General features: G+C 39.2%; 1 protein-coding gene across 1 annotated transcript; it reads left to right on the top strand.

Moving 5' to 3' along the window:
* Positions 1-8,926: 8,926 nt before the first annotated feature.
* On the top strand, positions 8,927-20,367 carry igfbp7 (insulin-like growth factor binding protein 7). The gene is made up of 5 exons (XM_050042558.1): positions 8,927-9,436; positions 14,204-14,313; positions 15,761-15,868; positions 17,703-17,826; positions 19,553-20,367. The coding sequence occupies exons 1-5, from the start codon at positions 9,013-9,015 to the stop codon at positions 19,573-19,575; spliced, it is 789 nt and encodes a 262-aa protein (XP_049898515.1). The 5' UTR covers positions 8,927-9,012; the 3' UTR covers positions 19,576-20,367.
* Positions 20,368-23,116: the final 2,749 nt, after the last annotated feature.

The raw sequence follows: 23,116 nt of genomic DNA, 5'->3' as shown, positions 1-23,116 counted from the left end.
ATACTATGACATTTTTTTGTGATTTTGGACGACATCCTATACTATGACATTTTATCATGATTTCGAACGACATACTATACTATAACGTTTTTTTGTGATTTTGGACGACATACTATACTATGAACTTTTTTTGTGATTTTGGACGACATACTATACTATGACATTTTATCATGATTTCGGACGACATACTATACTATGATGTTTTTTCATGGTTTTGGATGACACACTATACTATGACTTTTTTTTCATGAAATTTTTCTACATGCTATACAATGACATTTTTTCATGATTATGGACGACATACTATACTATGACTCTTTTTTTCATTAAAGTTTTCTACATACTATACTATGATGTTTATTCATGGTTTTGGACAACGTGCTATACTATGACGTTTTTTTCAAAAGACATTTTTTGACATAGTATTCCATGATGGTATTTAACATAATTTATAGGACATCGTATTATAAGACTTTTTTGCAAAATAGTCGTGAAATTTTTTTGACATGCTGTACTTTGACTTTTGATTAAATATTTACAACCTACTTTTCAATGAAAGTTTTACATGCTTTAACTTCTTTAATAAAGTTTTTCCAAAATATTATACCAAGCCTTGTTATGTTAGGCTTGTTATAATTTTCATGAAATTTTAGGACACACTATACTTTGATGTTTGTTTGTTTTTTTTGCACTTTATTGTCATCAAAACACATTAATAGGCAATCAACACTGCAAAACAAAATCACATTGAGATTGGGCTTCACTTGACATACAAGCAGATTTAGATAAAGTTATACAATACGAGTGTAGAACACACCTGCATCTACCCAAACACTTACACATATACACACATCTGCATACCAGAAGTATACACTGAAACAATAAAATACAAGATTCCTTGTTACAATTGAGCAGGCAGGCAGCAGCAAGACTTCATTCATTTTTTTCAGGCCTTATCATAATTTGCAGCATGTAACACTGGTCTGTGTTAAACAGGTGCTCAAGTACTTCCAATGAGTGGCATGTCCAGGGGTATGTCCACTTCCAGAACTCCATTTCTTCCTTGAAATTTATCCAAGATGTTTGCATTTTCGTGCAGTCGCAAAATACATGAGTATGGCCACAGGGAATACCAAAGTTACTCCAGCCTTTCTTGGTAGAGTTGTTTTTAAAGACATAAGCTATCAACTTGTGTATTTTTAATGTAAAAACTAGTACATTATGACTTTTATATGAATGTTCATGACATACTATTCTATAAATTGTGATTTTTTTTTCACTACTATAACCTTTTTTAAGGAAATTTTTCAACTCACTATACTTAGTCATTTTTTCATGATTTGGGACGACTTATTATACTATCTCGTTTCTTCATGATTTTGGATGACATACTATACTATGATGTTTTTTGGTGATTTTGTACAACATACTATACTATGACGTTTTTTCATGGTTTTGGATGACATACTACGTTTTTTGTTATTTTGTACAGCATACTATACCATGTACATTTTTTTGTGATTTTTGGATGACATACTATACTATGACATTTTTTCGTGATTTTGGATGACACACTGTACCATGACATTTTTTTCATGATTTTGGACGACATACTATACTATGATGTTTTTCGTGATTTTGGACGACCATACTATACTATGATGTTTTTCGTGATTTTGGACGACATACTATACTATGATGTTTTTCGCGATTTTGGACGACATAGTATGCTATATAATTTTTGGGGGTTTTTTGGATGACAAACTATACTATGACGTTTTTTCGTGATTTTGGACGACATACTACACTGTGATGTTTTTCGTGATTTTGGACGACATACTATACTGTGATGTTTTTCATGATTTATGACGACATACTATACTATGATGTTTTTCGTGATTTTGGACGACATAGTATGCTATATAATTTTTGGGGGTTTTTTGGACGACAAACTATACTATGTCGTTTTTTCGTGATTTTGGACGACATACTATACGATGACGTTTTTTCATTATTTTGGACGACATACTATACTATGTCGTTTTTTGTTATTTTGTACAGCATACTATACCATGTACATTTTTTCGTGATTTTTGGATGACATACTATACTATGACGTTTTTTTCGTGATTTTGGATGACATACTATACTATAACGTTTTTTTCGTGATTTTGGATGACATACTATACTATGACGTTTTTTCGTGATTTTGGATGACATACTATACTATGACGTTTTTTCGTGATTTTTGGATGACATACTATACTATGACGTTTTTTTCGTGATTTTGGATGACATACTATACTATGCTGTTTTTTCATGATTTTCGATGACATACTATACTATGTCATTTTTTCGTGATTTTGGACGACATACTATACTATGACGTTTTTTCATGATTTTGGACGACATACTATACTATGACGTTTTTTCATGATTTTAGACGATGTACTATACTATGATGTTTTTTTTCATGCTTTTTGATGACGTAATATACTAAGCCGTTTTTTCATGATCTTTGATGACATACTATGTTGGCTTTTTTTGTGATTTTGGACAACATGCTATACTATGACTTTTTTTTAATGATTTCTGATGACATATTGCACTTTTTCATGAAATTTTTCGACATGCTATACTATGACTTTTATTTATGACTTTTATTAAATTAAAAATTTAAAAAATACTATTAAGACAAACTATGCTATGAGGTTTTTTTGATTTTTGTCACCATATTATAGTATGACATTTTTTCATGGTTTTGGACGACATACTATATACTATGACGTTTTTTCATGATTTTTTTTCATCAAATTTTTCGACATACTATACCGTGTTTTTTTTTTTTTTGAGAAATGTTCTACATACTTCACTATGCTGTTTTTCATGATTTTTTTTACTGTGATTTATTTTTTTTAACATTCTTTACAATGACTTGCTTTCATTACATTTTTTAACATGATGTGTTTCAACAATTTTTTATGACAAAGTATATTAAGCCTTTTTTATGTGAAATGCATGTGAATTTTTTTTTTGACATGCTATATTATGACTTTTTGGTGAAATTGTTTCTACACACCATAATGTGATGTTTTTCAACAATAAATTTACAACATAGTATAGTCAGACTTATTTTTTTTTTAAATATTTGCTAAAACTTTTTGTCATGCTTTATTATGACTTTTTTAATGAAATTTTCATGACATGTTAAACTATGACTTTATTGATTAAATTTTTATGACACACTATACTATGATGTTTTTCAAGAAAATGTTTACAACATAGCATACTAAGACTTTTTAGTGAAATCCTAAAATAGTCATCGTATACAATGACTTTTTTAATGAATTCTGATTACACACACTTCTTTGACTTTTAAAATGTTTTTTACATGCTATATGAGTTTTTTGAATGTCTATTACTGTATGTATTATAGTATGTCTTTTATGATTTATTTTCACATACTATGCTATTTTTTTAATGAAATTTTCAACACATACTATACTGTTACTCTTTTTTATGAAATATTTATGACGTAGACCATGACGTTTCTCCCTAAAAAGAATTTTAACTACAGCACATTTCTATTGTCTCTTAGGTGGGCATTATTTGTCCATCCTGGAGCTGAAGCAGCGAGATTCTTCGTCCAAATAGTCCCGCCCTGGAGTCATGGTGACTTGTGTTTCTCCTTCTCCCATTGGCTGACGAGGCATCATGTGAGCGTGCTGCAGCATTTTGTCAAGAGAAAGGGACGAGGTGTCAGAGCCAGATATACATAACATTATGAAACACAGCAAATTATTTTATCAAGCATAAAAATAACCTCTGTTGGAATCACCTGTGTGACGTCTTGTTCCTGATTGGCTGATGCAGATACAGCTCCGCCTTCTGGCACAGGACACAGGTGGACACAGTTGGAGACACACAGGTTACCTTGACAACATGCTCTCTGGACAAGTTGAGACACACACACAAACACGCATGAATTAATACTGTTGTGTGAGTTAAGTGTTTGTGTTGTTGATGAGAGGTGTGTGTGTGTGCAGGTGTTGTACAAGGCTGACACAGATCACTGTTGGTGATGTCACACAGAGAGAGGGGGCTTGTTGATGACATCACTGTGGTATGATGAGACTGAGCAGTCGTCACAGACAGTTTCTGTTAACGACTCAATTTACAGACAAATTATTTAAAGGGCGATGCTGCTGTTTTTATATGAACCACAAATCCTGTTCAATATAATAAAAACTGTTTTTTCCCTCCTTATCTGTCGAGTGATGTCTCTCTGAGAAGAATAAAGAAGTTTTAGAAAACCCTTTTTTTGTGTGTGTTGAAGCAGCGAGAGCTTTAATTGAAAGTCTAACAAACTGTAAGTGATAAATGATGTATGACTGAATATATAAACACCATTATTTGCTCTGCAGATCAAAGTGAAGCAGCATGTTACAACAAAATACTCACTCAGACTCTGAGCACTGAACTTTGTTCCATGTGAAATATTCTCTGTATTCTCGGAGGATTTTTTGTTTAAAGTGACAAAGACAAGATGTTCAGGGACCCGACTGGTCTTTACTTGAATGAGAAAACATGCAGACTAAGAAAATGATTCACTAACAGGAAGAAGAAACCAGTCATTTAAGATTTGAAATCATTGCTGTTGTAATTTTGTGCACCAAAATGTCATACACACAGATATTCACATGTGTGTTTATGTGTGTACATATGTGTGTAAAAAGAAAATTGTCACAAATTGGCACTTACTGTGACAGATCTCAGTCCCGCCCACACTGTGTGACTGACAGGTGACATCACATCCTCTTGAGAAGACGTACAGACATTTGATTATAAGAACACATCTTATGATGTAGAGTTGTAGTTTACATCAGACGAGAGCTGCATTAATTATTGTTTTTCTCACCGATTGATCAGCTGAGTCATCGGTTAATTAAAGCCTCACATGATCTGATCACTTTTTCCTGATCAATAAACATCAACAGCTGCTGTCTCCATCCGTCCTGTCAAATTATGGCTGAAAGAAACAGAAAACAGAAACAGTTCAGCAGGATTAAGAGGTTTGATCTGACTGCAGACGGTTACACAGGACAGTAAAGACATCACAGAACATCCTGAAGGACACCGGCCGTCCTGCTCTCAGTTCTTCCATCAAAGAAACGTTCCCCCACCTGTCTCAGAAACAACTTGTTTTGTATATTGTGTGTAATGTTTCTTTTCTTCTGTTGTCTGTTAATGTGTCCTCGTTGTGTCAGCATAGTTCCACGAAAACAAGAATTTCATTGTAATTTTTTAAACAACAATAAACTTTAAAGACAGTTACTTATTAATGACCTGTTTAACTATCAACTCTATCATGTAGTTTTGCATTTGTCTATTTATTTCCATAATTATTTTTACCTTATTTATTTATGCTCTAATGTGTTTAATTTCCACATTTATTTTTATCTATTTCCATATTACCATCATCAGTGTCCACATGAATATTAACATCACCTACATCAGTCTCTTCATCTGATTTAAAGACTAAACTTGAAAACACTTCTTTAAATTATCTGAGTTTCAGTGACCTAAAACTCTGTTTGTGTGGACGGGAAAATAAAACATAGATAAAAATATCCTTATATAAAAATATCTGTGTTGATGGAGCTGCTTTCTGTCTGAGCAGTTTCATCTGTGTGAACTGAAGAGTTGGAACAATGACAGGAAGAATCAATGTGACCTCTGACTCTGAAACATTTCCTGTTTATTAGTTTTCCCAGCGACCAGCTCAGAAACAATCTGTCCATATCTAATCAAAGGAACTTTTTATATGTTGGTTTATTTTAATAGATTAAAGATTTCACTTTATATGTCGACATTCAAAGCTGCTGATGTGTTTGTTGAACTTGTTTTTGTACTTACTTACAGGCTGAAATATTTAATTTATTTAATTTTTTTTTTTATCAATGAGTATTTATCTTGTTAGTAAAAGGTTTTTCTTCGGTTCTCAGAACTCAGTAACAGGAAACAGCTGTATGAATATTAAATGTAATAAAGATAAACTGTCTGATGAGTTTATTGATCATCAGCAGCAGGAAACTTAATGATTACTGATTATTAATTATGTTAGGGCAGAAACATTACAGATTCAAATCATTAGATTTAAAGCCTCAGTGACTCATTCTGAAAATTAAAGGGGCACACAAACTAAATTAATAACTGTAATATGTTATCAGTATCTATATCAGTATCTCTCAAAGCCAGAAACCAGAGGAGTAAAGTTTGATTTATGTTTTTATAAATGTCAGTGACAGAAATTAAAGCTCCCATATTGTGACAAGTCAGATTTCCTGTCTTTTCAAAAATAAAGCTGTGAAGATGATTTATAAATACTGTGAATGTATCAAATGCTCAGTCCACAGAGAAATGTACACAGTTCAGAAACTGCGCCACTAAATGAGCTGTCAGGATTTTCATAAGTTGTGATGTCACAACTACACTACTGTATAGACCCTTTAACTGTTACTGAACAGTGTGATGTTTTTGGTGGGCGGGGTTTAGCTGGAGGCAAAACAACTCTCCACAGACATTAGCTAATGTTAGCTAACATGTTCTGTTGTCTTGTTTTAGACGATGGAGGAAGATGATGTGAGTGGTGCGTTCAGAAACACTCATTCTGAGTGTGGAAGCGCACTCTGGACACTCTGTCTGTGGAGACGGAGCAGCAGAGCGCCGAGCGGAGTGAATGTGTGATTAACTTAACTGTTAGTTCATTCATGTAGAAATATAACGCTGCGTTTCTTCCACCAACAGGGCTCTCATTTTAGTGTAGAGCGTCAGACTGAATTTACCAACGCACCATGTCAGGTCACTCACTCTCCGGGACCGCCAGTGTTACTTGAATAAGTAAACACTGACCAACGGGACCAGACTGGCCGACCCGTATGCTCTCACTCAGTGGATGGATGATGTCACAGGAAGCCAATCTTACAAAGGAGGACCACACTTGTTTGTTTTGCTATGGAAGCTAACGTTAGCTAATGTGCTAAAAAGTTAGCGTTCCAGAGAAATCCAATATTCCTCTTAATCCCTCCCCAGTTTCTGATGAGGTGGACATGATAACCCTTAATACACATAACCTTATTCATCCCTACAACAGGAAATACTTTTTCCCTAACCTGATATGAAGTGTGCGCTGCACATGTGAGCATTTTTGATGATGGCCTCCGTCCAGTCCTTTGGTCTTATCACATTTAACCATAGTTGTCTTTGTTTTTGTTGACGGGCAGTGGCGGCTGGTTTTGAGCCATGACTCCTTCTATTCCGGCTCCCAATAACACAACAAGACAAACACATTTTAACACTCCTATGGAGCCTACAGCCCTGTGGGGGAGAGGCAGCTGCACCTCCAGCTGATAACATGATGTCATCGTGACGTCGGCCCTAAAATGGTCTATACAGACCGTCTGAAACATAAACACTTTAAATGGGTCCTTTTGTATTTCTTGTTTAAAAGTTTTGCAGTGTATGTGCGCAACAGCAGCTGACAAGGAATCTTTTTAAAAAAAAGGATAGCAGGCTTGAAAATAAAAACTTTGCTCAAGTCCCTGTCTGGACCAAGTCTGGAGCGTGGACTGGTAGCTGGAGAGGTGCCCGTTCACCTCCTTGGCACTGTTGAGGTGCCCTTGTCTGAGGCACCAAACCCCCAACTGCTCGGGGCACCCATCCAAGGCAGCCCCCCCCCCCATCTCTCCATTTAATACATGTATAGGTCCTGTTAGTGCATGTGTGTGTATTTCAGGTGTGTGTATATGAAAACAGAGAGAAAAATGTTCCCCTCGGGGATTAATAATGTGTATCTCATGCTTCTTCTAAGTATAAAGTCTGGAGCTGCTCCAAAGCGCTGGGAGTGTGAGTTTGCTTTATAGAACCTTTGCCCACATACTCAGAACATTCCTCTCACTGCTCTCAGTGTCATCTATCCTTCACCATTTGTTGTCTCTGCAGCAGCTCCAGACTTTATGACATCACAAATTTGAGTTTTAAGGGACTGTGCTTTACTCATCAGAGGAGCTCCCAAAGCTCCAAATGTTTTTCCCTAAGCCTCGCTGAGTGACCGGCAGAAAATCCACAACCACCCTCCACCATAAATTCAACACATCCTCACTGTGACCTCGTCACATGTCCACGTTTGGTCATGGACTTTCCACGTCCACATATGACGTCCAAGGTACCCTGGGTGTGTTGGTTGTTGACGTTCTGGGACGCCGTGTCAACTTCAGCCTGTTACATGCATTGTCTGTTTTCAAAATACACTTCTGTTTTCACAGGAAATGTACAGTTTGCATACAGCCTCTTTCAAAATAAAAGCACTATGTTTTTTTTCCTTCAACAACACATGCACATGGTTGGGTTTAGGACAAAAGAACAGGGTTTCGCTTTACAATCACACAGTAAGTGAACCGTCCTCAACACGATGTGTCCAAGGAACATTTGAAATTTGAAAATCCAGTGATAATTTCTGTGGTAAGTGGTGTAATTTGGTGATCTTTTTTTTTTTAAAGGAAACTTCCCGAGTCTGCTGTAAAATAAATACAACATCCAGTCATTTAAAGTTGTATGCCCCTCCACTAAACCATAAAAACGTATTTGACCTGCCTTCCCTTGTTGCACCACCCCCTCATAAATAACGAACAGCCCCTATCACTCCAGTTTTTGGATGTGGGAGACAGTTGTTCATGTGTAATAAAATTGTTGAACTCTCTTAGACCAGTGATATGGATGGATTTTGAAAAATGGGCGTTGGTTCCTTTTAACTTCTTTTTATTAAAATTCTGATATTATCATTATTACTATTGCTTGTTCCCGCTGTGCTGTGGGTGAGAGCGGGTCTGAGATCAGGTCTTGGTCTCCGGTGTGAGGCGGAGCCAGCAGCATTGAACGGGTCTGGGTGTTGAGATCAGATCTCAGTGTGTTCAGACTTCATCACAGTTCACATCAGACCTCCACCTCATCATCATGAAGTCCTTCATCTTCCTTCTGTCTCTGGTTCCGGTTCTGCTCTCGGTCCGGGTCTCAGCGGGTCCGAGCTGCGGACCGTGTGACCCGGCTCAGTGCGCTCCGGTCCCGGCAGACGGCTGTGCTGCCGGCTCTCTGCTGGACGCCTGCGGCTGCTGCACCGTGTGCGCCTCCGCGGAGGGAGAGATGTGCGGTGGGCGCCGCGCGGCAGCGCGCCGCTGCGGCTCCGGGCTGGAGTGCGTCAAAAGCGACGGGGACAATAAGAAGAAGCTGGGAGTGTGCGTGTGTAAGAGCAACTATGAGGTCTGCGGCACCGACGGAGTCACGTACAAGAGCGGCTGCGCGCTGAAGAAAGCCAGTGCGAGCGCAGAGAAAGAAGGCAAAGAGCCCATCACTGTCCAGAACAAGGGCCGCTGCGCCTCAGGTGAGAAAACACTGATCTTCATTTAATTTAAATTCAAACTCAGATGAACAAACATTGTTTTACTATCACTCAAAGAGTTCATGTTGCTCTCCAGGGGCGTAGCACCAAATTCTGGGCCCAGTAGTCTCTGTTGGCCCCCGCCCCTCCTCTCTGGATCGTGGTTCTCTCACACATCTGTTGAATGTTTTTTTTTCTTTGTACAAAGTGAGTTCGCTCTCTTTCTCCTCTCTGCTCTTTCTTTCTTTTCTTTTTTGGAACTCTGAGTTTCCTTTCATGAGCGTGGGGCAGTGTCACAGCCTGTTCACCTGAAATCCTGAGTGCAGAGCAGTGTGTAGGCCGAAAGTATCGTCCGTGGGACAGATGTAAAGCTCACCTGATCAACTTCTCCTCCATATTTATGACAGACTGATATCTGTTAAAGAAGGGAAATATATCTACTAGCTGTGATTGGTTGTTCCTCGTCACATGACACGCGGTGCACCAACTCGGTCGCACTCCAAAGTCGTTGAAATCTGGCGATTAGGCAGTGACTTGCAGCGTCAGACACTGGTGAAAAAAGCCGTCCTTTAATGTCAGTGTGATACACAGTCGGTCACTGTTATGGTTTAACGGCGCTTGGCGGCATCAAGAACGAAGGTTAAGGCAGTGAAAGTCCAGGTATTTTGAAAGAGACTATCAAACTGTACATTTCCTGTGAAAACAGAAGTGTATTTTGAAAACAGACAATGCATGTAACAGGCTGAAGTTGACACGGCGTCCCAGAACGTCAACAACCAACACACCCAGGGTACCTTGGATGGGAATGGACGTGGGAAGTCCATGACCAAACGTGGACATGTGACAAGGTCACAGTGGGAATGTGCTGGGTGCACGCTGCTGCATTTCAAAGGTTGAATTTTGTTTATCTCAGGGTGCAGCTGTCAGGCCCTGAAAAATAGGCGCTTGGGAACACGCTGTGATGGCGTCGCTCTGGAAAAACATTGAATTTGAGGGTGCAAAAAATGCCACATATGTTCGACCCCTTAACCATTTTGCGGCTTAAGGGGGCGGGAGGGGCCTTAAAAGAAATTCTGCGTTTATTTTTAAACAAAGTACAGTCTTTCAGACGATTTATTCAGCCATTTTTTTTCCTTAAAGATGATCTTTTTTTTTGTTTGTTGCCTTTGTATATGGGATGCCTGCTCTGCCCGCTACACCACCAAGCACCCTGTATTGAGATCATTTTTATGTAGTTCTGGCACTGATTACTTAGACATAAAAACAAAATCAAACTTTGCATTCCGGGCTTTTCAAGGGCCCCCCTCCAATCGGGGCCCTGGGTGATCAGTCCCACTTTCCCCCCACTGTGACGCCCCTGTTCCTCACTAATGTCACAATTTAACAAACATCTGTTGTTCCCTAAAAAACTAATAAAGTTTCAGTTGATTTTTTTCTCTGACTGACACAACAAACAAACATTTAACCTGATTTATATAGAAATAAATATTTAATGATGTTTGGTGCAAACATTTAAAACTGTAAATCACTCATGCAAAAAATAATTGATCTCACATTAATCTGCAGCATTAATCAGAGGAATGAGTTGTTTCCTTCAGGACTGATAAAGTTGTGTCCCATATATTGGACGTGTGTGTCTTTATGGTTGAAGTGAGCGTGTCGCAGCCTATAACCCTCTGACAGTAACAGACAGTGAGTGATGATAATCCACCTTCATCCCTCGGAAAACACTGAATTCCTTTCTACATGAAAACCCTCACTGAGCACGCTCAGAGCAAACTGAATTCCTCTGAGGTCACCGAGGATTTACTGTCTCTGATGGATTCCTGCGACCTGTTTCATCCTGTTTCAGACCGAAGTGGAAACTTCTCCATAACCAAACTTCATGATAATTATGTCCATATTACTGACTATCACGACCCATCTCTCCCTCTCTGTCTTCACTCTGATTGTCTGGAACCAAACTTCATGCTTCATGATTATCTCTCATTTTACTAAAAGGCTGAACTGGTTTGCTATTTTAGAAACAGGAACTGCTTCTCTTTGCTGCATTCTTGACTGTGCTTGATTATGTGGACGTAATGCACGCTCATTGCATGCTCTTGACTCTGTACCATGGTGCATTGAGATTTATTGCCAACTGTAAGCTCCTAACGCATCACTGTATCCTGTGTGCTCGGGTCAGGTCGCTCTGTCTCTTTTTCATCAGCATTCTCATGTTTACAGAGCTAGTCTCGGCCCACTTACAGCATATTTATGTGTGCATTGAGCAAAAAACTGAAAATGGCTGCTCTCCGTTCACAGAACATGTTTTTATTGTCTGTACCGAGGGCACGTACAGAGTTTGGCAAGCGAGCATTTATGTCTGCAGCTCCTTGTTTGTGGAGTCTCCTGCAGAAGGATTTAAAGTTGCACTCACTGGTTCCTCTACATCAGGGGTTGGCAAACTTTACTATCAAAAAGATTCAGAGTTGATGACGGGGCGACGTACTCTCACTGTGTCAAACTCTTACAAGCTCTCATGTTGGGGGCGGCAGTAGCTCAGTCCACAGGGACCTGGGTTGGGAACAGGAGGGTCGCCCCGCACCAAACATGGAGCGCAGACTGGCAGCTACAGAGGTGTCAGTTTGCCTCCTGGACATCACCGTGGTGCCCCTGAACAAGGCACCAAAACCTTAACTGCTCGGGGCGCCTGTCCAAGGGACTCTGACATCTCTCCATTAATGCATGTAGAGGTCCTGTTTGTGCATGTGTGTGTGTTTCAGGCCTGTGTGTGTGTGTGTGTGTGTGTGACAACAGAGTGAAAAAAGGAATTTCCCCTCAGGGATTAATAAAATATACAGTATGACAAAATAAAATATAATGAAAGAGCCATTTTTGGCCAAAATAAGTCTGTCTGAGCCTCATCACAAAGGTGAGACAGCCTTTTAAGTTGAATTAAGCCTGTCAGCATTACCAACAGATCGAAATGAGCAGTCATTATTATGTTTTACAACCAAGTAGCTGTTCTGCTGCGGGCTATTTCTGATTATTTGGTATTTTAACTTTGCAGCGTTGCCAATGAAAGCAAACAAATTTGTCTGTGCACTTTTAAATGCTCTATTTTCTCCTGAGACTTTTCCATTTTTGGATTTGGAATCCACAGCAAGGAAGACTCAAAACAACTGTAGGCATTGCTAGTGACATTAAGTCAGTGTATAGGCTGCACATTTTTATAGCTTTTTTTCCAAGATACTTCTTATTAAGGTTTCAAAAAGAAAAAACAAACACCAGGGTTGGGCGGACACATTCCACAGCACCACACAGCACACATCAGTGAGCAGAACAAACAAAAGTAAAAAATAACCCTGAGGTGATACCAGTGATACCCTCCCCTCCCTCCCATCCTCCCGTCCCCAATTTTTTCCTTCCTTGAATTATCCAAGGCACAGTGTCCAGAGTTTAATATGCACAGTAACCTCCACTGAGCCAGATTTTACTTTTGTAACGCACTGAGAGCTGATGTTTGAGTGTTATGAAAATGAGACAAAAAAAAGGTCCCCAGGTCTTCAAAAAACTGTCTCTGAACCACTGGCAGAGAAGTGAAGCACCTCTAATTTTAGGCAGGACGTTATGTCTCAAAGCTGCTGGCCAGATGTGGGCGGGACAGCCTCCTTCTATTTGATGAGCAAAGCAAAAATCACCATACGTTGCTCTGCAGGTGTCAGATGGGGGTCTTCTCCCCCAGCAGTGCCAAACAAGGCTACAACAGGAGCTAGCTTTAATTTTTTAAAAGAGGATTTTAGACAGGGTATGAAAGATATCTCTCTAAAATGTTTGAGGGCACAGCCAGAACAAATGCATCAGGGTGGCATCATTGTTTTTGCATTTGTCACAGGTGGGGGTGTGTCAGGGCAGGTGCTCGGTAGCTTAACCTTACAGTTGGAGAATGTAAAAATCTCTCCAGGCTGACAACAACGAATGAAAATTAAAATTTAAAAAAAAACCTAACAATTAGTCGTTTCCATATAATTTTCTGTCAAAGCCTCAGGGAGCCACTGGAGAGGCGCTAAAGAGCCGCAGGTTGCTGACCCTGCTCTCAGCTGATTCAAAGCACTGCTGCAGGATTTTTGAACACAATCATATATCTGCAGTCAGGGTTTATTTTAGCTGGTGATTGTAATCATGTGGTTGCCTCTGTTTTAACACACACACACACACACACACACACACACACACACACACAAACGGGACCGATACATGTATTAAATGGAGGGATGTCAGAGTAAGGGGGCTGCCATGGACAGACGAGCAGTTTGGGGTGCAGTGCCTTGCACAAGGGCACCTTGGCAGTGCCCAGAAGGCGACCTGGCACCTCTCCAGCTACCAGTTCATGCTGCATACTTGGTTCCGGACTGGGACTTGAACCGGCGACCCTCCAGTTCCCAAGCCAAGTTCCTGTAGACTGACTAGACTGTTTCTATGGTTCACTTTCAGCAAATACGAACACACGTGTAGTAGTAATGTCATTTTGTGTTTCATATTGCTTGTTTTAGAGCCGTATATTTTTATTCTATGTTGTCTGTGACTTTATGTTGCTGCCTGTCTCGGCCAGGACACTCTGGAAAAAGAGGTTTTTAATCTTAAGTGTCTTTTTCCTGGTTAGATAAAGGTTGAACATATAACTTCACTGACCTCTCTCTGTCCTGTTTCAAACTGATTCTCTGTACCTGAACTTCATGTTAATTATCTCTGACTGGCCTGTCTGTCTCTGACCCTGTCTCTCTGCAGCTCCAGTCATTGTCACCCCTCCAGGTGAGGTCTACAACGTGAGCGGCTCTCAGGTGTACCTGAGCTGCGAGGCGGTGGGCGTGCCCACACCTGTCCTGACCTGGAAGAAGGTGAGTTTCCTTGTCATCACTCAGGCACTCAGCTGCTCATCAGTTACAACATGTTCTTTCTTTGTCAGGTTCATCTTAAATGTAAATATATGTGTAAATATGATATTATTCTCAGGATGAGTTATAAAATGTGAAACATAAAGATGTGACCTCTCTGAGCTGCAGCGTCTCGTCTCTCCATCCGTCTTCCTGTCTCTGCTGATTTCCTGTTTCCTGCTGCTGTCTGGAGAAACAATAAGTCTTCCGAGCTCCACCTGAAAATGTACGACAGGAAATAAATCCAGAGTTTAACAGCTTCGCTTCTCACAAACTTTAAACTACAGAAACAGAACAATGGAGGGGAGGTTACACGTGTGAGTTTAATAAATCTGTCTCAGACTGTGTGACATCAGTTTGATGATGAATATGTGGTGAAAGATGGAAATATACATGCAGAAAAATAAACAGGCTTTGTTGGAGATCAGACGCCTCGGTATCTAAAACACAAAAGACTTTTTTTGTTCTTAGTTTCTCTCACGAACATCAGCGTCTGTCTCACAATCAGTGTGGAGTCCTGAAGAAGATATATAGACATAAAACAGAGAGCAAATGTTTATGTCTCTGTTTGTAAAAGGATAATCTAGCTGACTTTTGATCAATAAATTAAAGTATAAGAATGTTGAGGACTTCAGAGGGTTAAACAGAGACAAACACTCCTCTCAATGAGCTCATATGTTCCCTGCAGCCTCAGGTGCTTCAGGTGTCAGTGTGTCTGTCAGCAGCGTGCTCCTCTCTGCAGGTTCAGACTCTTTTGTTTGTGGACTTTAAATTGAGCGTAATTTTCCTGCAGAGGGAGGAACAGGCTGCAGCACGTTTCTGAATCAGAAGAAAATGTTCCTCATGAGTTTTTGCAGATTCACCGACTGCACGCAACAAAATGTTTCATAAAGGCTGACTGAAAACAAACAACAGACAGATCTGTGTCTGTGTGAAGCGTCTGCTGATTTACTGACAGATCATCTGCAGACGATCAAGTTTGTGAAGTGACCTAAAACCTCAAATACACAACTATGTCATGTGATGGCGAAATGTTTTGTACATCATCGTCATGAACCCTTACAGCTGCACTGATGCTGAAAGTTTCATCTAGACTGAAAACGTCTGAGCACACACAGGAGGTACACACTGTATACAGTCAGTAAACACTGTGTGCTGACTGAGAATACACAGACTCAGTGTGTGTGACTCTGTTTGATTATTATCAGCCTCCAGAAACAGAATTTTCGCCTATCTGTTTTTTTCTCGTGAAATAATTAAGAGTTTTCCGACCTGTCCGAATATTTATTGAAATGTGTTTTAATTACGTCAAAAGATTTACAACCTGTCAGAAGATGTTGCAGATATTTGATGATGATGGTGTCGTTAGTGATGAAGAAGGAGATGATGATGCTCGAGTGTCTTCCCTCAGGTCCTCAGCGGGAGGAAGAGAATGGAGCTTCTTCCTGGAGACAGAGACAACCTCGCAATTCAGACCAGAGGAGGACCAGAGAAACATGAAGTGACCGGCTGGGTGCTGGTTAGTCAAACATACACCATATAAACACTGTATACTATATATAGCCTACATTATGTGCACAGTATATACACATTATATATACAGTAGATTCCATCATATATGGAGGTGATAGTCACTATGGATAGGTGCATCCTGTCAACCTGCAGACATGGAGCAAACAAAGAAAAAGAAAGAGAGACTTAAGTTATTTTGGGTGATGTGGAGTCATATGTAAAAAAAGGGTGACACGAGGGTGCAGTGGTTAGCATTGTCGCTTCTCAGCAAGAGGGTTCCTGGTTCGAAGACCAGGGTGTGGGAGCCCTTCTGTGTGGAGTCTGCATGTTCTCCCCGTGTCCCAGTGGGTTTCCTCCAGGTGCTCCAGCTTCCTCCCACAGTCCAAAGACATGCAGGTTAATTTTTGGATGGATGGTTGTCTGTCTCTATGTGTCAGCCCTGTGATAGTCGCAAAAAAAAAACATACACACAAAAACCCACAACAGCTGCAGGTGGAAGGCTGCTTCCAGTCACAGCGGCAGGTGGAAGGCTGCTTCCAGTCACAGCTGCAGGTGGAAGGCTGCTTCCAGTCACAGCGGCAGGTGGAAGGCTGCTTCCAGTCACAGCGGCAGTTGAGCACATTGCTTGCATCATCAGAGAATCCTGTGTCAGGAACTATTCCTGATGTAGATGGCAACATGCCTTGTTTGTAGAGTTCTCTTTCTGACTGAATCAAGTGGTAACAGGATGCCACAAATGTAAAAAACACATGTATTATGTGTAATATCTTATTTACACGAGCACTATGAGCAGTCAGAAGCAGGTGTAGATTTTGTTAGCACCTACGGAAAGACTGGAGCCACTAACATGTTGATGAATGCCGAAACACATGTAAATATTCTTCTGTGAACTGTTTACACACAAATTCATTCTGCTCATGTTTGATGAATGAGACCCATTAAGTGACCCGCTGGGTGCTGGTTCATCATATATACAGTATATATACATTATGTAAACAGGAACATAATGTGTGCACATTAATACACTACATATATTACATTAGTCCAAACAGACACAGATGTAAACTGCAGCTGGGCTTGTGGAGGCAGAAAACTGTGAGGTGGTAATTATAGTTCTTATTATTATCAGATGTCATGTTCAGACTCAAACCAACATGTTCGTCTGTGTCTCAGTACTGTCGGACTTCCTGTCTGTGTCTCTCAGCTCTGAGCCCGTTGGTTCCTCCTGAAAACATAAATCTGTAAAAACACAAATCAGTATTTGGATCAGTAAATTCTTCAAACTGCTGCTCGCTGTGGTTTTATCAGACAAACAGGAGGAAATAGTCATTTTGTTTGGGACTATTTTCAGCGGCGAATGAATCCACATTTGGTGCTCTAGTGAGTATTTGTGTTAACAGGGTGGTGTGTAAGATACACTACTGTGTGTGTGTGTGTGTGTGTGTGTGTGTGTTCATGGTGATGAAGGAACAAGTCACAAAGTGACACAGTGTGGATCACAGATGTGTTTTTAACAAGAGAAAAGAAAAAGAGACATCAGGCTCTCAGGTGTACTCACCTGTTGCATCGTCACCGGCAGCTGAGAAAACAGCAACAACAAAAACTCACAAGTTCGCAAAAGTTTAAGTAAAAAAAAAACATTATTTTGATGAATCAACGATGATCACAATGAACTGATTTGTTTTACATGACGGTGAAACTGAAAGTTGGATTTTATTAAAATCACGAAGGATTTAATGTGGAAAAGTAAACTCCAGAAACAATGATGACCTGTAGTAGCAGGAAGTGATGTCAGCTGTCTGTTGGACCAATCAGCTTCACTGATGGTGTTTGTATTTCAGATCTCCCCTCTGACCAAAGAAGAAGAAGGATCGTACGAGTGTCACGCCACCAACTCTCGAGGAGAGGCTTCAGCTATCGGTACGATTCACCTGGTCGAGTCCCTCGATGACATCGTCAAGAAAGGTAACGACAACAACACAAACAAATAAAAACACAACACACATGAAGAGGATCTAAAAGATTAAAATATAAAACATTAAGAACATTTAAAAATAAATCAAGCAGACTTTTCAACACACTGATTCAGTTTCTGATGTGAAACATTTACATGAAATAAATATGATTTGATCTGCTTTAACTTTTTCAACTTCTAAACTTACCCTGTGCTGGAAATCGCTCTTTTCCCAGACAAGGATTCACAATTTCAAACGATTAAAAAGCCTTAAAAAAGACCTTTAAAAGACGAAGACGATTAATTTTTCATAGATGAAAGTATGCAGAACGAGTAACATTACTGATGTGGCCTCAGAGGACAGTGTACTGTCCAGGGTGACACACAGACTCTTAACCTGAGGGGATGGACGAACTTAGGAGTTGTCAATGGTCAGAGTGAACTGTGCCATTTAACCCAAGTAGATTTAGTACCCACAAGGAGAACCTCAGTTTTATCACTGTTAAGTTTGAGGCAGTTGTATAAGAGCTGTGGTGGCAAAACTACTATTTAATGAACACTTTAAAGAAAAAGTCTTCACACGTCGCTGTCTTTCTTGAGTTTTAATAAGCATTCATGAATGGAGACACTCACACATACAACCGCATGAACAGTCAGTCAGTAAGAGTGCCTAGCAAGTCTTCTCGCCCTGCTATCTTTATAGTTCCCATAACACATGCACATCAACAGTCAAAATATGTGGCGCCTTGACATTCCTAAAGCACAACATCTCTTCAGACTAACAAGGACACTTGTTGTCCTCCCTGGCTCATAATCTTGGTGTCTGAGCCTCCCTGGCTCGTGACCTTGGTGTCTCTCACTGCTGTCACAGTAGGAGTTAAATGAGCAACACACATCATTAGGTTAGAAGTTCAGTTTCATCCAAACAAGTAACCTTATACAACACATTATAGATTAAAGGTGTTTAAATACCAGAATTTTCAATCGCAGAGCTGAGAGTTACCATCCAATGAGCAGTAAGAAAGGGAACTGGGTGAAAGAGTGGAAGTAGGCCGAGTGGATAGGTAGAGCTGGGTGTCATCAGCGTAGCAGTGGAATTGAATGCCAAATTTTCTGACGATATGGCCAAGAGGTAGAAGGTAGATAGTAAATGAAAGGGGACCTAAGACAGAGCCCTGAGGAACACCACTAGTAACTGGCAAAGAGTTGGATCTGACATTTCTGAGTTGAACAAAGTGAGTGCAGCCAGAGGGATTAGATTTAAACCAGGCAACAAGTTCCTGCAAATATTTCACAAGAAAAGCCTTTTTAGAAAATGAAGGAATTCTCTCAACCGAAATTATAAGAGGCTTTTAATTTCAAATGGATACAGGAAGTGTTGAGTTTAAAATGATGGCGGGATGCATTAAAAAGGGACATTTGTGTTTTTGCATTGGCTACTGTAGTACTCCTTCACTCTTGGCCCACAGGAGAAGTTTCAGTCATTGCAATCTGCAGTCTCACAGCTAGATGGCACTAAAACCTACAAATTAGACCTTTAACATCGGCTGAATTTTACGAAACTGAACTCCAAACTGTGAAAATGTTTCCACGTTGATCTCAGATTAAAATGAAAAAACTTTACCTGCACTTGTGTTTAAAATAGAAACACCGTGAGAGAAGCAGTGATACAACTGTTTGAAACTCACATCAAAATCTTTCACCCCTCTGATGACTGATGATGTCATTTCCTTTCAGTGACGAAGGACGGCGAGCTGTGAAGAGGACCGTCACAGGAAACAGCTGAAGAGGATTTTTTCAACTCTCAGTGAAATGATCAGATTTTTCCTCTTCGTTTCTTTTCATGTATTTCTTAACAAAAAAACACCTTTAGTTTTGACTTCAGTCTGAATTTTGTTTAGTTGAGTTCAATGATTTAGTTTCTGTTTAAAAAAAAAAAGCACTTAGATTTAAATCTCTTTATTTTTTCTTTCTTGATCCAAAATTTTAGTTTAACTTTTCTTATTTCAACATTTTATACTCATATATTTTATCATGTATTATCTTTTCTCCTCTGAGCGAAGATACACTGTAATCAATCATGCTTTTATTTTGGAAAGACTTGAATCTGATCACAGCCATAGTTAAACTGTAGGTGACCATGGCAACAGTGCTACTGACCCAGGTCACCATGGCAACATGATACTGATACAGATGGTGCTTTTATCATTTATTATTTCTTGTGCAAATATCTGAAAAAACTTAGTTTAATGAAGCAGATTTTCTTCTGCAGAGTTCTCAGATTACTCTCGCAGTGACGACTGACAGAAAATTAAAACTGTATTGATCATCAGTTCAGGTCTGTGTATTAAACTTTAAAGTTTTATATGTGTTTGATGAACTCTTTTATCTCTCCGAGCTTCGGTTTGTTGGTGGAAACTGAAATTACTTTTTCAGTGTTTCCTCTCAAATAAAACTAATAAAAATGGTAGTTTTTATTTTGTTGTGTGAAACTGATCAATAATCAACATTTCTGCTGTTTCACTGTTGAATAAACTGACGACTTCAACGTTTCCACTTTGTTTTCAGATGTTTCTTCAAAGTGTACATTTATTAACATTTAGAATAAAATCGTCTTTAAAGAACATTTTTTTGTTATATAATGAATTTCTTTGAGGAAAAAAGGAAAAAACCTTGTGTGTTTTTTGACAAATTTCACATTTAATATTTAGACGACCTGCCGTGGTCACCTATAATTATAATTACAACCATTATTGATATTATTTAAGAGTTCCTTTTAGAAAACTCCCTGGGAAATATCAAATATTTGAATAACTAAAAACGGTTCTCTTTTTTTTTTCTTTTTTTTTTTTTATTTAGGACTGAAATACAGATATAGATGCATGGGCACTATAACTAATGTTCAGTAAGATGGAGGAAGATGCCCCCCTTAAGAACAAAGTCAATTTATGGAAAAATAAAACAATATATATTTGGACATAATTTTAACCTGAGCAGGATGATGATGCACAAACCAACACACCACTGGGAGAATGAAATTGGCACTGTAGCCAAATTTGTTGTTAAAGTACAAAAATTAAAATCTTGTAAAGGGGCATCCCGCCCCCTCCCTGGGGCAAGACACCCGCGAGCTATAAACGAGCTGTCTAAATAAATAAAATAAAATAAAATCCCAACCCTGACACATTAATGGATTATCTAGAAGCCAACTGTCATTTTTCCTTCAGGCTGATTGTTTTTATTTCAGAATGTGTTCCTCTATCAAGCCAATAAAACTACAGCACTTTATTTCTACTGTATTTAGATATGAACTTTATTAAGTCATGTATTACTATATACTAGATGATCTAACTGAATATTTTGAGGCAGATTTTTCGCCCCCGTTCTAAGGGGGTTTCTTGCCCCAATTAAGGCTCTTTTCTTTTTTAAATAATAATAATAATTCAATGACTCTCCCCACAAATCCCCCGTTATCACATATATCAAAGCTTTTTATGTAGAATGTTAATATAAATACATAGATCAGTATTTTCCAGTGAGAAAAAATTTGACCAGTTCACCCTAAAACTGTTGCAGCAGAATAAATCTCAAGAATGCAGCAGTTCAGATGAAATGTCACAGTTCACTATAGCGGAGCCGTTCACTACGTGTGTCGAGAGTAGATTTACATATATGTAGTGCCATGTATTGGTTAGGAGAGGAATTAAGAGGGTGGGGACATCTTCCTCCATCTTACCCTGCTGTTGTGCGTTGGTGTGGTTTTAAAGACGGGAAAATAAAACATATCAACGTTAGGCTGCTTCAGTTTGACTTTCTCTATAGAATCACAGGAAGTAAATGTGCTACATAGATACTACAGACTATAAACTACAACAGGAATGGGCTGCTGCTGTTAAGAGACAAATGACAGCAACTCGATACAAACTCGGTGGTAAAATGCTCCATAAAGACAGTTTCAACTGTTCTCAACACACCAGCACGAGCTGTGACACAAAAATGTGTTGCTTAGCAACTGTTCTTTACCAGAGGTGGAGGGTGGCCGGGGTGCGACTTTGTTTTTAATTATTTTGACCCTCCCTGAAGCTACAAATATTTCTCCTTGAGCCTCCCTGAGTGACTGATGGAAAATGCACGACCCTTCGTCCAAGAGTTGAAGAAGAAATACTGGAGTTAACAAAAGCCTGCATTTTTCACTCTTGTCGTGCGTGCTTATTTTTGGCCAAATTTAAAACGAGATATGTAGAATAAAGTGAGTTTGATTATATCTCACTATTTAAGTTCAATTTCTTTTGTTACATTTTTTCTGATGGAAACATTTGTCACACATGATGTCTCCAGGCACCGTTGGAAATTTGAAAATCCAATGATTATTTCTATAAATTGTGTCATTTTGGCATTTTTTAAAAAACATGCCTTCTTCACCCACCATATTTTCTTTAAATATCAGCGGTAAAATAAATACACAAAAACAACTATTTAAATTTACACATCCCTACCCTAAGCCAAAATATAAAACACAAGTCAACACCCCCACACACACACACACATGCACACACACACATAAATAACACAGTCCCTTAGCAACGGGTTCAACCCACACTTCCTTACATTCCTTGAACTCTTTCTACGAAGGTGGTTTATAATTAGAATTTATAGGCTCTGACTTTCCCACGACTTCTGTCTGACCTTTGACCCCTGTCCCACACTTTGAGTCTTTCTTTGTGTCACAAATTACAGGCACCACGATGGTGTTTATTAAGTGTCTCCCTTTTGACTGGGTTTTAGTCGTCACATCGTCGCAAGATCTATACAATCAGCACAGTTTCAAGATTAGAGTCACCAGTTCAGTATCTGACCAAATGTCTCCCCTTCTGTTCCTGAGATATGACGCTGAATAATGGACAGAAAAGTGTTCTATGCACAATATTATGATGTCACCGTGAAGTTGACCTTTGACCTTTTGGATTCAAAATGTCATCACTTCATTATTCTATCCTGTTTGATATTTGTGTGAAGTTTTGTCATAATTAGCGTAAGAATTTATTTTTATTATGTTTATTTATTTGGATCCCCATTAGTCACAACCAAGGTAGCAACTACTCCTCCTGGGTCCACACAAGCAAACATTCCTTCATAGTTACGTTTAAAAACATATTTTGTGGGGTCACAGTGTCCTTGACCTTAGAACACCAATTCTGATCAGTTCATTCTTGAATCCAAGTGGACGTTTGTGCTGAATTTGAAGAAATTTCCCCAAGGATATCTTTGACATAATGCATTCAGAAGACTGAGACGGATGTA

The sequence above is a fragment of the Epinephelus moara genome, chromosome 4 (genome assembly GCF_006386435.1).
Source record: "Epinephelus moara isolate mb chromosome 4, YSFRI_EMoa_1.0, whole genome shotgun sequence".
NCBI classification, from domain to species: domain Eukaryota; kingdom Metazoa; phylum Chordata; class Actinopteri; order Perciformes; family Serranidae; genus Epinephelus; species Epinephelus moara.
This window is presented reverse-complemented; position numbering and strand designations above follow the sequence as displayed.